At 46.0% G+C, this 12,491-nt stretch overlaps 1 protein-coding gene across 3 annotated transcripts in view; it reads left to right on the top strand.

Moving 5' to 3' along the window:
• scube3 (signal peptide, CUB domain, EGF-like 3) overlaps nucleotides 1-12,491 on the top strand; it is a 252,461-nt gene that overhangs the window by 96,599 nt on the left and 143,371 nt on the right. For all 3 annotated transcript variants that reach the window (XM_083769221.1, XM_083769219.1, XM_083769220.1), the window contains exon 4: nucleotides 11,370-11,504. In XM_083769221.1, the coding sequence (XP_083625347.1) occupies nucleotides 11,370-11,504 (135 nt within the window). The remainder of the gene's footprint in view (nucleotides 1-11,369; nucleotides 11,505-12,491) is intronic.

Raw genomic sequence — 12,491 nt, 5'->3', positions numbered from 1 at the left:
ATCCTTTTTGACCACGCTCAGCTTTGTGTAGGACGTCCACTGAGCTGATGAAAATGGCTGTCCTACGGCAGGCCACAGCAGTGGCCAGTTCTGTTGAGATGTCCAGTGTCGCCGTATGTTGCATACGAGGCCCTAACATGACCTAGTATGTACGTACCTTTGCATACGAGGCCCTAACATGACCTAGTATGTATGCGTCCTGTAACTTTCTAGCACCTACTGTTCTGTCTGCAGTCTCTCTATTACAGTGATATCCTGTCTCACGCCCTGGTGTGGCATTTTAGCTCCACACGCTTTACACGCTAAAGGGATTTGCTTCGTTCTTTATGTATGTGTATGTATTTGGTTAAAATGGGTAGGGTTTAAAAAAAGGCAAGAGTTTGCTCTGGTGCACTGGCCTAAAAGTGGGTCCTTAAAAACTGCTAAAACTTCTGAAATATGTAGGTATGTATGTGTGTATGTATATTAAAAGGGGAGCCTTTTTTGTAAAAATCCCTGCCCGCAATACCTTCATATATTTAAAATGAGTCCAAAATAGGGTTACCAGTGAAGGGCAACCTGCCTATTCACTGGGGACTATGCACCCCCCTGAGTCCAAGTTTAAGCTAGACCGCATACCTATGTATGCCCCACCGAGTTATTATGTCTGTGTCTCTTCTATGCCCATATGGAGTTCTTTGTCAGGGATGCCCAAATATGGAGTCTATGCAGATGTCAGAACACATTGTGGATGTCAGAGCAGGCCAGCTCCATATATGGAGATCTAGGGGTGATCAGGTGTGATCAATTGGCTAATTTGGGCCATGTCCAGAGCCTGGGCAGAGGACTTTGTGCTGGTTCTGGACAGCAGAGTCTTTGCATGTGCGTGCGATTGGACTGACCATGCGTGGCCAGTTTTAATGTGCAATCTGGGTAACCATTTGGCAAAACAAAGGAAAATCTCTTCTACTTTCTGGAATAAGTCTGTGCTGCTCCTCCTCTGCTTGGCGTGATCAGGCTGATTTAAATGGTGCTTTTATATATAGCGCCTTACATTTAATTCACCCATTCACATACATTCAGACACCGACGGCGGAGGAAAGCATGCAAGGCACCGACCTGCTCACCGGGAGGGAGTCTTTCTCAGTGTCTTTGCTTAAGGACACTTTGACTATAACTCTGGAGCAGCCCGGCCCGGGATTGAACTGGTTCCCCAAACCGCCGCTCTGTAGCCTCCTGAGGCACTGCCAACCCGATTTAGGATGGGGTTACAAGCCACTGGACTGTGGCTTTCATTCTGCCTGTCCCCGGTGACCCCGATGTCCCCCCTGTCTGTCCAGCAGCGTCTCCACTGCTCTGATGTCCCCCTGCCTGCCCCCCCCCCCTCTTGCTGACTTATTAACCCGTTTTCACCTGAGATCAGATTCTAAAAATGTCTGATTGAAAATGACAGTTTTCTGAAAAAGCCTATGTTTCTATGTCAGTCGTTCTTCGATTCTTTTCAAAAATAGCAGACCTACAAGCTCGTAGCGCGCCACTCGGTGGCGCGCTACGAGCTTGTAGATCTGCAATTTTTCAATAGCTAAAGCATAACATAATGCTATAACACCAAAAGGGGTTCCCGCCCAGAATGGATTAAGGCGGTGTGTGTCTGCTTGACTCCTTTGCAGATTCAGGCTTCAAAATAGCAGATCTGCTGTGCTATTTCATTTTAGACTTTTTTTAATTTTATTTGAATCAGAATCTTAAAACGTAACAGTTTGGGACATTATGAGGTTTCCAGTCCGACAAGGACGATATGGTCCGTCTGTCTGTCTGTCCTGGATCCGAGCACTAAGCCACGGGCACACGGGTGGACAGGACAGACAGACAGACACGGGGCACAGCCATGGAGAAACAAAAACAAAACAAGAAGAAAAAACCTCTGGTTCAGCAGTAAATGTCAGAGTCACTGAACCCTGCAGTGAGAGAGTGAAAAGGCCGGCGCGTTTTCTCTCCAAAATAAGGAGAGGTTTTTTTGGAGTTTCTGTAACTCCAACCGCACAGTGTTTACATGGCTCCGGAGCTCAGCGCGAGGCCAAATGTTATATATACAGCCAAGGCTATCTGAGAAAACCAGCGGACATGGCCTCCACAAACACAACCAATCTCTTAATCTCTCTGCGTTTGAACCAGCCCCCCCCCCTCCCCCCCTCTAGCTCTCTCTCTCACTCTGCTCGAGTGAAGCGAGGATAGAGCAGAGAGACATGGCTCATTTTTCAAGAAACTGAGGCAGCGCTTTTAACTTGATTAAGACATTTTCCCCTCCCGTCTATTTCTCTCTCTCTCCCTCTCTCTCTCCCCATCTCTTTCCATCCTCTCAAGAGAATTAAAAAAAAAAAAAAAAGTTTAAAGTCCAAATAACATGAGCACTTCTCCCTTCTGGCCTGTGCCAGAATATACCCCCCCCCCCCCCTTTTCCGTTTGGAAATATTAGCTTTGGATGCCGGCCCTATGCCCCAGCAGCACACAACACAGGGAATTATGGGAGCTATTTAAACGAGGAGAGATGGTATACTGACAGGCGACGGCTCATTTGGAGGGATGAAGGAACCAGGAAATGAAACCTCCATTGATGAGCCGGCCGGCCCGGCCGGACAGAATTCCTCTGGGGGGCCGAACGGCCGGCCGGCGCTGAGGCTGCATGTGCCGCGTATCTCATGAGAGCTTTTGTGTGAAAAGCATGACTTTCACCGCATGGGTTTTTGTGCGTGTGCGCATGTGTGTGTGTGTGTGTGTGTGTGTGTGTGTGTGTGTGTGTGTGTGTGTGTGTGTGTGCGCGTGTGCGTGTGTGTGTGTGTGTGTGTGCTTTCCTAAGGGTAATCCCTTGTACTTGATTGCGCGCAGTGACTCACACCAAAAATAGATGATCTACAAGCGCACAATTTGTCACGCATGTGACGTGACGCGTTGCCCCGCTTGTAGTTGTGGATCAGCTATAGGTATTTCCGCTGTGCGACAGTCAGGGACACGCAGCTACATCTGGACTTTAAGAGTGCGTGGTTACTACAAGCCCACCGTGCTGTGAGCTTGTAGATCTGCTTCTTAAGGTGAATGCTTCCCCAGCCATAATAGGGTTGCTATAGTGGTTAGAGTTGCTAGTGGTTAATGTAAAACAGAAAACGTTCCTATCACAAAAAAAAAAACATGCCTTTGGTTGCTTCACAGTAAACTGTTCATTTAAACCACATCCAGGGAAATGGATACAAAATAATAATAAATAAAAGGTGGCACCATTTCAAAGAGGGCTCCTTGCTGCCCCTGCGGATGTGAGACGGGAGGTTGCCAGCGAGTAGAGATCACAAAAGCTACCAGTGATGGGGGCACGGTGGCACAATTTACAATTTACAATTTAGGCATTTAGCAGACGCTCTTAATCCAGAGCGACTTACAATAATCAAGAACAAAAGCATGGGAATACATCACAAAAGCATTTATCATAAAACATGCGTAAGCTAAGAAAGTAACAGTGGAATATCTATATTATGAGACTAGTATATAAACTCTATATATACTACTATGCTATACATATGTACTATGGCGTGCTATGACTATATACAATGCAATTATAGTGCCGTCTACATAACATGCTATAAGTCTGTATCAGATGCTATCTAAGTCTACATAAATGCTATCTAAGGGGGTGGGGTAAGTGCTATGGGCCATGATGGAGTCTAAAAAGGTGGGTTTTCAGACTACGGCGGAAGATTGGGAGTGATGCTGCAGTTCTGACTGCAATGGGAAGTGCATTCCACAGTTTTGGAGCCAGAAGGGAGAAGAGTTTGGGACGTGTGGAGCGTTGTCCTGGCGTTTTTAGTGAGGGTACTTCCAGCTTCCCTGCGTTGGCTGGCACAGTTGGTAGTGCTAGAAGGTCCTGGGTTCGATTCCTGCTGGGAACGCTGTGGGTGCTTGCGGGCGTGTTTCCTCCTCCGCGTCATCAGTGCCCATACCTGAAGGCGGGGTTGGCGAAAGGGCCTTTCTGTGTGGAGTTTGCATGTTCTCCCCGTGTCCCCTAGGGTAGGTACCCTCACAAAAAACATGCAGTAATCCTGGTCTCTAAAACTGCCTCCCCCTGGCCAGCCGGGGCGCCTGATGGAGGGGAAAGGAACTGGTCGGAATAACGTGTTCCTTCCACGTGCTACGTCCGGCTGGGGAAATTCCCCTGTCAGGTGAAAAGAAGCAGCTTGGACTCCTCATGCATAGAAGGAGGCATGATTCTGGTTCCTCGATGTTGGATCCGGTTCTGGATTCCAACCCAGAGCTGCTGTCATGTTCCTGCGTTCAGTAGGCCTGATAAACAATCATAACAAACCACAAATAACTGCGACGCCCACCTCTTTGTGTCGGGAAAGGAAGAAAGCAAGAATCATGACTTCTCGGCAAAGAGCTACGAACGGTCTAATAATGGTGTTGCACAACCGTGGCCGGCAGATGCTTTTGTTTGTGTGTGCGTGTGCGTGTGTGTGTGTGTGTGTGTGTGTGTGTGTGTGTGTGTGTGTGTGTGTGTGTGTGTGTGTGTGTGTGTGTGTGTGTGTGTGTGTGTGTGTGTGTGTGTGTGTGTGTGTGTGTGTGTGTGTGTGTGTGTGTGTGTGTGTGTGTGTGTGTGTGTGTGTGTGTGTGTGTGTGTGTGTGTGTGTGTGTGTGTGTGTGCGTGCGTGCGTGCGTGCGTGCGTGCGGCACAGGGCCAATGGCCACCACTCGCCTCCCCTTGTGCATGACAGTCATTGGTAGAAGTATTCCCATTCCCAAGTAAAAAGTATCGATACCAAAATTAAATAAAAATACTCTGTGAGAGTATACTCTGTATAAGTGGAGTGGAGCTATATGACTATCAAGTATTGACAAAATTGAAACATTCAAGTAACAAAGTAACTTTGCAGCACTGCTGACGATGGCATTTCTCTGGAGGTCACACTTCATATCGCTGCTCATTGCTGTCAGGCAGAAACCTCTTCTTAAAGGTATATTCAGTGATTTCACTTAATTCAAATATCACTTATTTTTTTGTTTTGTTGTAATAATCCTCTCTACTATAGAGTGTGCTGACCATATAAGGAGTTCCTCCCTGTCCCCAGTTAACCCCTGGGGGTCAAAAAACCTTAGGTTTCGTTTTTGACTCTCTATCCTGATTGGACGAAAGGCTGGGTCCCACAGCCAAAAACGAAACCTAAGGTTTTTTGAGTGAAATCACTGAATATACCTTTAACCTTATATTTAAACTCGTTGTGGTCCAAGCTCAGCTCAGCCGAGTTTCCACGATCTAAGCACGTTGTTTCGTGCAGCGTTTAGAGCTTGTGGATCTGACACTTTTTCATACATGAATTTGAATTCTGAAAAGTAACAGTTTTGGACATATGAGGTTTCCCCCCCGACAGAGACGATATGCCGCTCCATCTCCCCCCAGAGATCTGGACTCCGTCCCCTCACGCACGCACGCACGCACGCACGCACGCACGCACGCACGCACACACACACACGCACACACACACACACACTGACCATAGTGGAACCCTATCCATCTCCTACGCTCGGCGCATCAATAACGTGCTGTGTACACAAGCCTCTTTTTTTAATGAAATCGTCATGCGAAACTAATTTACTGTCTATTTGTCCAGTTGAAGAAGAGTGAAGAGGGCTGGAGATTAAGTTCTCTTTCTGGGGGAATTCTCAAAACCCTCGCAGAGTAAAAAAAATAATATGTACGTACAGATGATACAAGTGGGGGGCATACTTTTGGTGCTTTAACCCATTCTCATTCTGACCTGAGATCAGATTCATACGAGGTTTCCGCCGGACACACACTGGTCTGATTGACCCATTCTGACCTGAGATCAGATAAAAAAAAAATGTCAGTCGTTCTTCGATTGTTCAAAAATAGCAGACCTACAAGCTCATATTGCGCCACTCGGTGGCGCGATATGAGCTTGTAGATCTGCTATTTTTCAATAGATAAAGCATAACATGATGCTAACACCAAAATGGGTGCCCGGTCAGAATGGGTTAAGTACATTTTGATGAACACTTTTGTACTTTTACTCGAGAAAATGTATGGACCGTTACTTGTAACAGAGTACTTCCACATTGCAGTATTCATACTTTGAGTATAGCCTACTTCTTCCACCACTTGTCCAGTGGTGGAAGAAAAAAGTGTCAGCTAAGCAGACAGAATTCCGGTGCTTTGATAAGAGTGTTATTGTCATATTGACCCCAGTGACCCTCTTAGCCTGGCCAAGTCCTCCGTGCTGCTGTCACACTCCATCAACGCCGCCGCCTCCCTCCCTCCACCACGGTGACAACAACATGGTGTCACTATGTCACTCTGACCCACGTGAAGAAGAGAGAACGCCGCACTCTGCAGCCATGCAGGGTGAAAACAGTGTTGTTGAGCCAAGTTAAAGGAAGATGGACGCTACCATGAACAACTACTCAAACCTCCATGCCCTGGAGATCGTGGGAAAGGTTTAGTTAGTAGGGCTAAGGGTAGAGTCGTCTTACCAAGTGGACAACCAGACAGTCCTCTGTGCAGCTAGCTATGAAGATGTGTAATGAGGAAAACAATATTATGGTCACTGAACTCCTTCAATAGATTAATGGGGTCTATGCGCAGCAGCCATGTTGGTAAATGGTAAATGGTGCATTTATATAGCGCCTTTATCCAAGGCGCTTTACATAGATTGTGCATTACATTCACCCATTCATACACCGATGGCGACGGAAACCATGCAAGGCACCAACTAGCACATCAGGAGCAATTAGGGGTTCAGTGTCTTGCTCAAGGACACTTCGACAGTAACTCTGGGGGAGCCCGGGTTCGAACTGGCAACCTTACAGTTACCATCCAGGCACTCTACCCCTGAGCCACCGCCGCCCCTATGTTGGAAAGAAAGTGGGCATCAATCTTTTTTTTCTTTATATAAATCTTTTTATTGATATTTTCACTGAAAGATATCCCAGGATCAGGTAGACACAGTAATAGTCATGATCACAGATCATATTCCTTTGGGTAATATGACAGATTTAAAGTAAGATCTGAGTTATTTTGTTTGCATGTAAGAGGTACAGAGATAAATAATAAGGTGACTATGGTGACTGAACACCCCGAGCCCCTCCCAAAAAGTAAAAGAAATATAGATCTTCTCCCAGTTCCCCTGCTTAGTGGTCCATCCCTGCAAATCCCCACAGAAGGTCATTGGGAGGATGAAGACAGTCACGGGTCTCCCCCGATACCCGAGCTTCAAGTCACCAGCTTCTTTTCTCCTGACAGTTAAGAGCCTCACTAGGGGGGGGGGGGGGGGGGGGGGGGGGGGCTTAACCCATTCTGACCTGAGATCAGATTCATACGAGGTTTCCACTGGACACACACTGGTCTGATTAACCCATTCTGACCTGAGATCAGATTAAAAAAAAATTCAGTAGTTCTTCGATTCTTCAAAAATAGCAGACCTACAAGCTCGTAGCGCGCCACTCGGTGGCGCGCTACGAGCTTGTAGATCTGCCATTTTTCAATAGCTAAAGCATAACAGGTGTTTAGTTACAAGTTGCAATTTAATATTTTTACAAATGTGTTTTGTTTAAAGTAATGCTGTATGTTCTGTAATTGTGTGTGGTCACTTTAAGAGCAGAGTGTATCAGTATAGTCATGTGACCAGCGGAATGGCATGTGATCACCTGTAACCAGGAAGTAAATTCAGTTTAGTACATGGCTGAGCACAGAGAGAAGCTGTGTGTTTTGTGTATGATAATCCAGCAACATCCACCTGCATATACGCCTTTTGATAGCATCGTGGGTATGCAACTAATGCTTAGATGTTCATTGATGATTGTACACGATTATTGTTGATATATTGTGGATATTGATTATGCTTTTATTTGTATGTTTCAGTTTCACACTTCTTTGATGTTAGTAAACCTGTGGATTTGGAAACGACTGTCTACAGAGTCTTAATGTCAAGGAGGAGTTAATCTGACTGTCAAGATATCTAGCCACTTATATTGAGGACAGTACAGGAGGAGTGGGGGCATCAATCTTACTCACTTCCTTCACAGGTGTTACCAATGATGCTAATTACGGTTGTGTTCCATTTCTGGGTGCTGATATTGTGCATATCGCTGGCTCACTGGAAAGGGGTTCATGCTGTGACCCTCATGGTTTCTTGAGAGGGGGTTAATTTGGTTCCATTTGGTCCTTGAAGACTGATGCCATAATAGTAGTACTCTGCCATAATTGGCAGCCGCCACATAATATGGCAGAGACGCTGCTATACTTATACGCATAGACTCCATAGAGCACCGCGTGACGGGTGGCTGATTTTAGTGTGTCACTAAAGTGGTGCATTTCGACTGGGCCTTATTTTGACTCAAAGGCTTTCAGCTTTCAGGGAGAAACCAAAAATACACAGGGAAGACATATTTGCATATTAGGCCTAACAAAAAAAAACTTTGGTTTCCGGTTGCCGACCGACTCTATTAAATATGCGCGACTCATATTATTTTATTGGCATTTGGTGTAAAAAAAATAAAAAAAAGAAAAAAGCTCAGAATGCGACCGAGTAAGACCCAAAAGGTCTTTATTAAAATTAAAATTATCTTTGATGAGACCATTGGGACGCGCAAAGTCAAAATAAAGTTTTCTTTCGTCTAAAATATCACGTGCGCAAATGTATTGGAATGCGTCATCGCGAGGAGACGCACAACCCAACACAACACAACAGTGACAACATACAGCATGGACCTGTGCATGTTGTCTGTGACTGTCCACTGCCCGTGCAAAGCACCGCCACAGATCATACGATTGAGTACAAAAACATTTGAAGACATAATTAAGGAGGTGAAACCGTGCCGGTGTCGGTTTAAGTCCGCAGAAGGGAGACACGACCGAGCGGATAAATGGACTATCATCTCAGCCGACATACTCTCCCCCCCCACCCTGGAGCCTCTAGGCGCCCAGGCTGGGCATGTTTGACTTTCGGTATCTAGCCCTGAGATGCGAGGAGGAGGAGGAGGAGGAAACCCATTCGGCTCATGCTTCTACCCCGCCAGAACGTTAGCTTAGCCCCATATATGTGCCCTCTCCCTACGCTCATTCTGTAGCTCCGAGCTAACGTTAGCTATGTTTTTGTCTTTTAATAACTAGCACTATAGCTAGCTATGTTGATGCCAGCAACACGTTCTAACTTTTTATGTCAAAACATGAGCTGGAAAGCAGAGGTTGTTTTACGTTGGGTGGGTTGTTGCTGACACCAATGTAGCCACCGTTACTAAAACTGGATGGCCAATAAATTAAGTACGCGTGATTTCACAATGTTTACAAGCATGAAAGATTCATGCCACCCCAAAACACAGGCGCAACTAAATAAAATAGGGGGCTTGCAAATGTAGTCTTAGACCTGCCATGATTCCATAGTTCAAATGAACTGAGTTGCAGGCAGGAGGAGGCACAGCAGTTTGACGTGACTGTGCATTTCATTACTGTCAGAGCCTTCTAGTTACTGTAAGACAGTACAATTTACAATGTAGGCATTTATCAGACGCTCTTAATCCAGAGCGATTTACATTAAGCAAGAACAAAAAGCATGGGAATACATCACATAAAAATAATTTATCATGAAACATGCGTATTAAGTATTCAACCAGTGTGTGGACATTCTATTCAAAGTTTTCAAATGTTTAGCTGTAGGCATGTAGTGTTATGTGTACTTGAACCATTCATTATTTAAAAGATGGTATTTCAGGCAAATATTGAAGTTATTAAAAAAGAAGCCTATCCATCATTGCCGTAGGAAAGAAAAGTTTAAAAAAATCCTTGCTACCCATCCTTCCCACGAAAAAATTAATAAATAAAATAAAATAAATTCCTTGCTACCCATCTTTCCCACGAAAAATAAAAAAATAAAAATTCTTTTTTTAATTCCCTACCTACTCAGCCCAAAAATGACAGCCAATCGGAAACCAAAGTTTCTTTTTTTTTAGGCCTTATTACCATACATGGGGGTCGAAAATAACATCGCCTGGATGCAACTGGGACGTATCCTCAGTGATGTATCCCGAGGTCATCACCTGGGACGTATCCTCAGCGATGTATCCCGAGGTCATCACCTGGGACGTATCCTCAGTGATGTATCCCGAGGTCATCACCTGGGACGTATCCTCAGTGATGTATCCCAAGGTCATCACCTGGGACGTATCCTCAGTGATGTATCCCAAGGTCATCACCTGGGACGTATCCTCAGTGATGTATCCCGAGGTCATCACCTGGGACGTATCCTCAGTGATGTATCCCGAGGTCATCACCTGGGACGTATCCTCAGTGATGTATCCCGAGGTCATCACCTGGGACGTATCCTCAGTGATGTATCCTATAAGGTCATCACCTGGGACGTATCCTCAGTGATGTATCCCGAGGTCATCAACTGGGACGTATCCTCAGTGATGTATCCCGAGGTCATCACCTGGGACGTATCCTCAGTGATGTATCCCGAGGTCATCACCTGGGACGTATCCTCAGTGATGTATCCCGAGGTCATCACCTGGGACGTATCCTCAGTGATGTATCCCGAGGTCATCACCTGGTACGTATCCTCAGTGATGTATCCCGAGGTCATCACCTGGGACGTATCCTCAGTGATGTATCCCGAGGTCATCACCTGGGACGTATCCTCAGTGATGTATCCCGAGGTCATCACCTGGGACGTATCCTCAGTGATGTATCCCGAGGTCATCACCTGGGACGTATCCTCAGTGATGTATCCCGAGGTCATCACCTGGGACGTATCCTCAGTGATGTATCCCGAGGTCATCACCTGGGACGTATCCTCAGTGATGTATCCCGAGGTCATCACCTGGGACGTATCCTCAGTGATGTATCCCAAGGTCATCACCTGGGACGTATCCTCAGTGATGTATCCCGAGGTCATCGGGGTTTCGGGTCTCTCGAACACTCCTGCTCTCACCAGGAGTACCGCTATCCGGAGTCTATTACAAGTCATACTATGCCCCATTTTTAAGTGGTGCAACCACTTCTACATCCAGCATGCAATGTCCGTGTAGCTGTGTACCTGTTTGTGATGTGTGTGTGTGTGTGTGTGTACCTGTGTGAGCACGAGTGGTGTGCGCATGCGTGAAATTGGAACGAGAGAAGTATGTGACATGGCTGCCACCTGCTGGACGCAAACGATACAGAGAAGAAATTGGAACGATACAGAGAAGAAATTGGAATGATACAAATTGGAACGATACAGAGAACCAATAGATGGGAGTTGCACCACTTGGTTCACACTGGTGTGATTTTTTATATATTGTGTACGCTCTCCTTTATGTGGACATGAATGAATTGTTAAACTGTGTTCCTGCAGACGTGGACGAGTGCTCTGAAGGGAACGGAGGATGCCAGCAGATCTGTGTCAACATGATGGGGAGTTACGAGTGTCGCTGCAGAGACGGCTTCTTCCTGAGTGACAACCAGCACACCTGCATACAGAGGCCCAAAGGTTAGCGCACACACACACACACACACACACACACACACCTGCATACAGAGGCCCAAAGGTTAGCGCACACACACACACACACACACACACACACACCTGCATACAGAGGCCCAAAGTTTAGCGCACACACACACACACACACACACACACACACACACACACACACACATACACCTGCATACAGAGGCCCAAAGGTTAGCGCACACACACACACACACACACACACACACCTGCATACAGAGGCCCAAAGGTTAGCACACACACACACACACACACACACACCTGCATACAGAGGCCCAAAGGTTAGCACACACGCGCACGCACGACGCACATGTGCCCACGCACACACGCACACACAAATACAAGCACATAAACACACTCACTCACTCACTCACTCACTTGCACACACACTCACGCACGCACACACACACACACATGCAGGTTGTCTGCACGTTGCTCATTAGCAGTATGTATTTGACCTGTGGCTGGATGGTGTCACGACCTGTATGAATAATGCAGTTAATTATGCAAATACAAATGGAGCAGATGGAGGGGGAGAGGGGACGTGAAACGAGACATAAAACCAGGAGAAACTTGAAAAGTTCATTCCTCTGAGCGCATATACATGCCAGGCTGGGTTGCCTATACCCAGGGGTTTGTGTTGCGACGTGTTATAGCGCCACCATGAGGTTGATTTGAAATAATGTAAGGTGGCAGTTGCGAGCTTGTAGATCGGCTATTTGCAGTACTTCCTGATCAATTGTTTTTGAATTTAGGGAATTTCTAGTTTTTAATACATTTTTGCTTTTTTAGTATTTATTTTTTTAATGTTTTGATTAAACGATAATAATTAATTATTTCTGTGCAGCTAGCTGTTAGCATAAATCACAGTTCCCAGTGCCACCATCAGTGGCCACTTTAAGAGAAGGAGTTTATCAATGATAATCTCTGAGATCAATGACAATTCCACAAACACTGGGACGGGAC

The sequence above is a fragment of the Protomyctophum parallelum genome (assembly GCF_964188405.1).
Source record: "Protomyctophum parallelum genome assembly, chromosome: 7".
NCBI lineage: Eukaryota > Metazoa > Chordata > Actinopteri > Myctophiformes > Myctophidae > Protomyctophum > Protomyctophum parallelum.
This window is presented reverse-complemented; position numbering and strand designations above follow the sequence as displayed.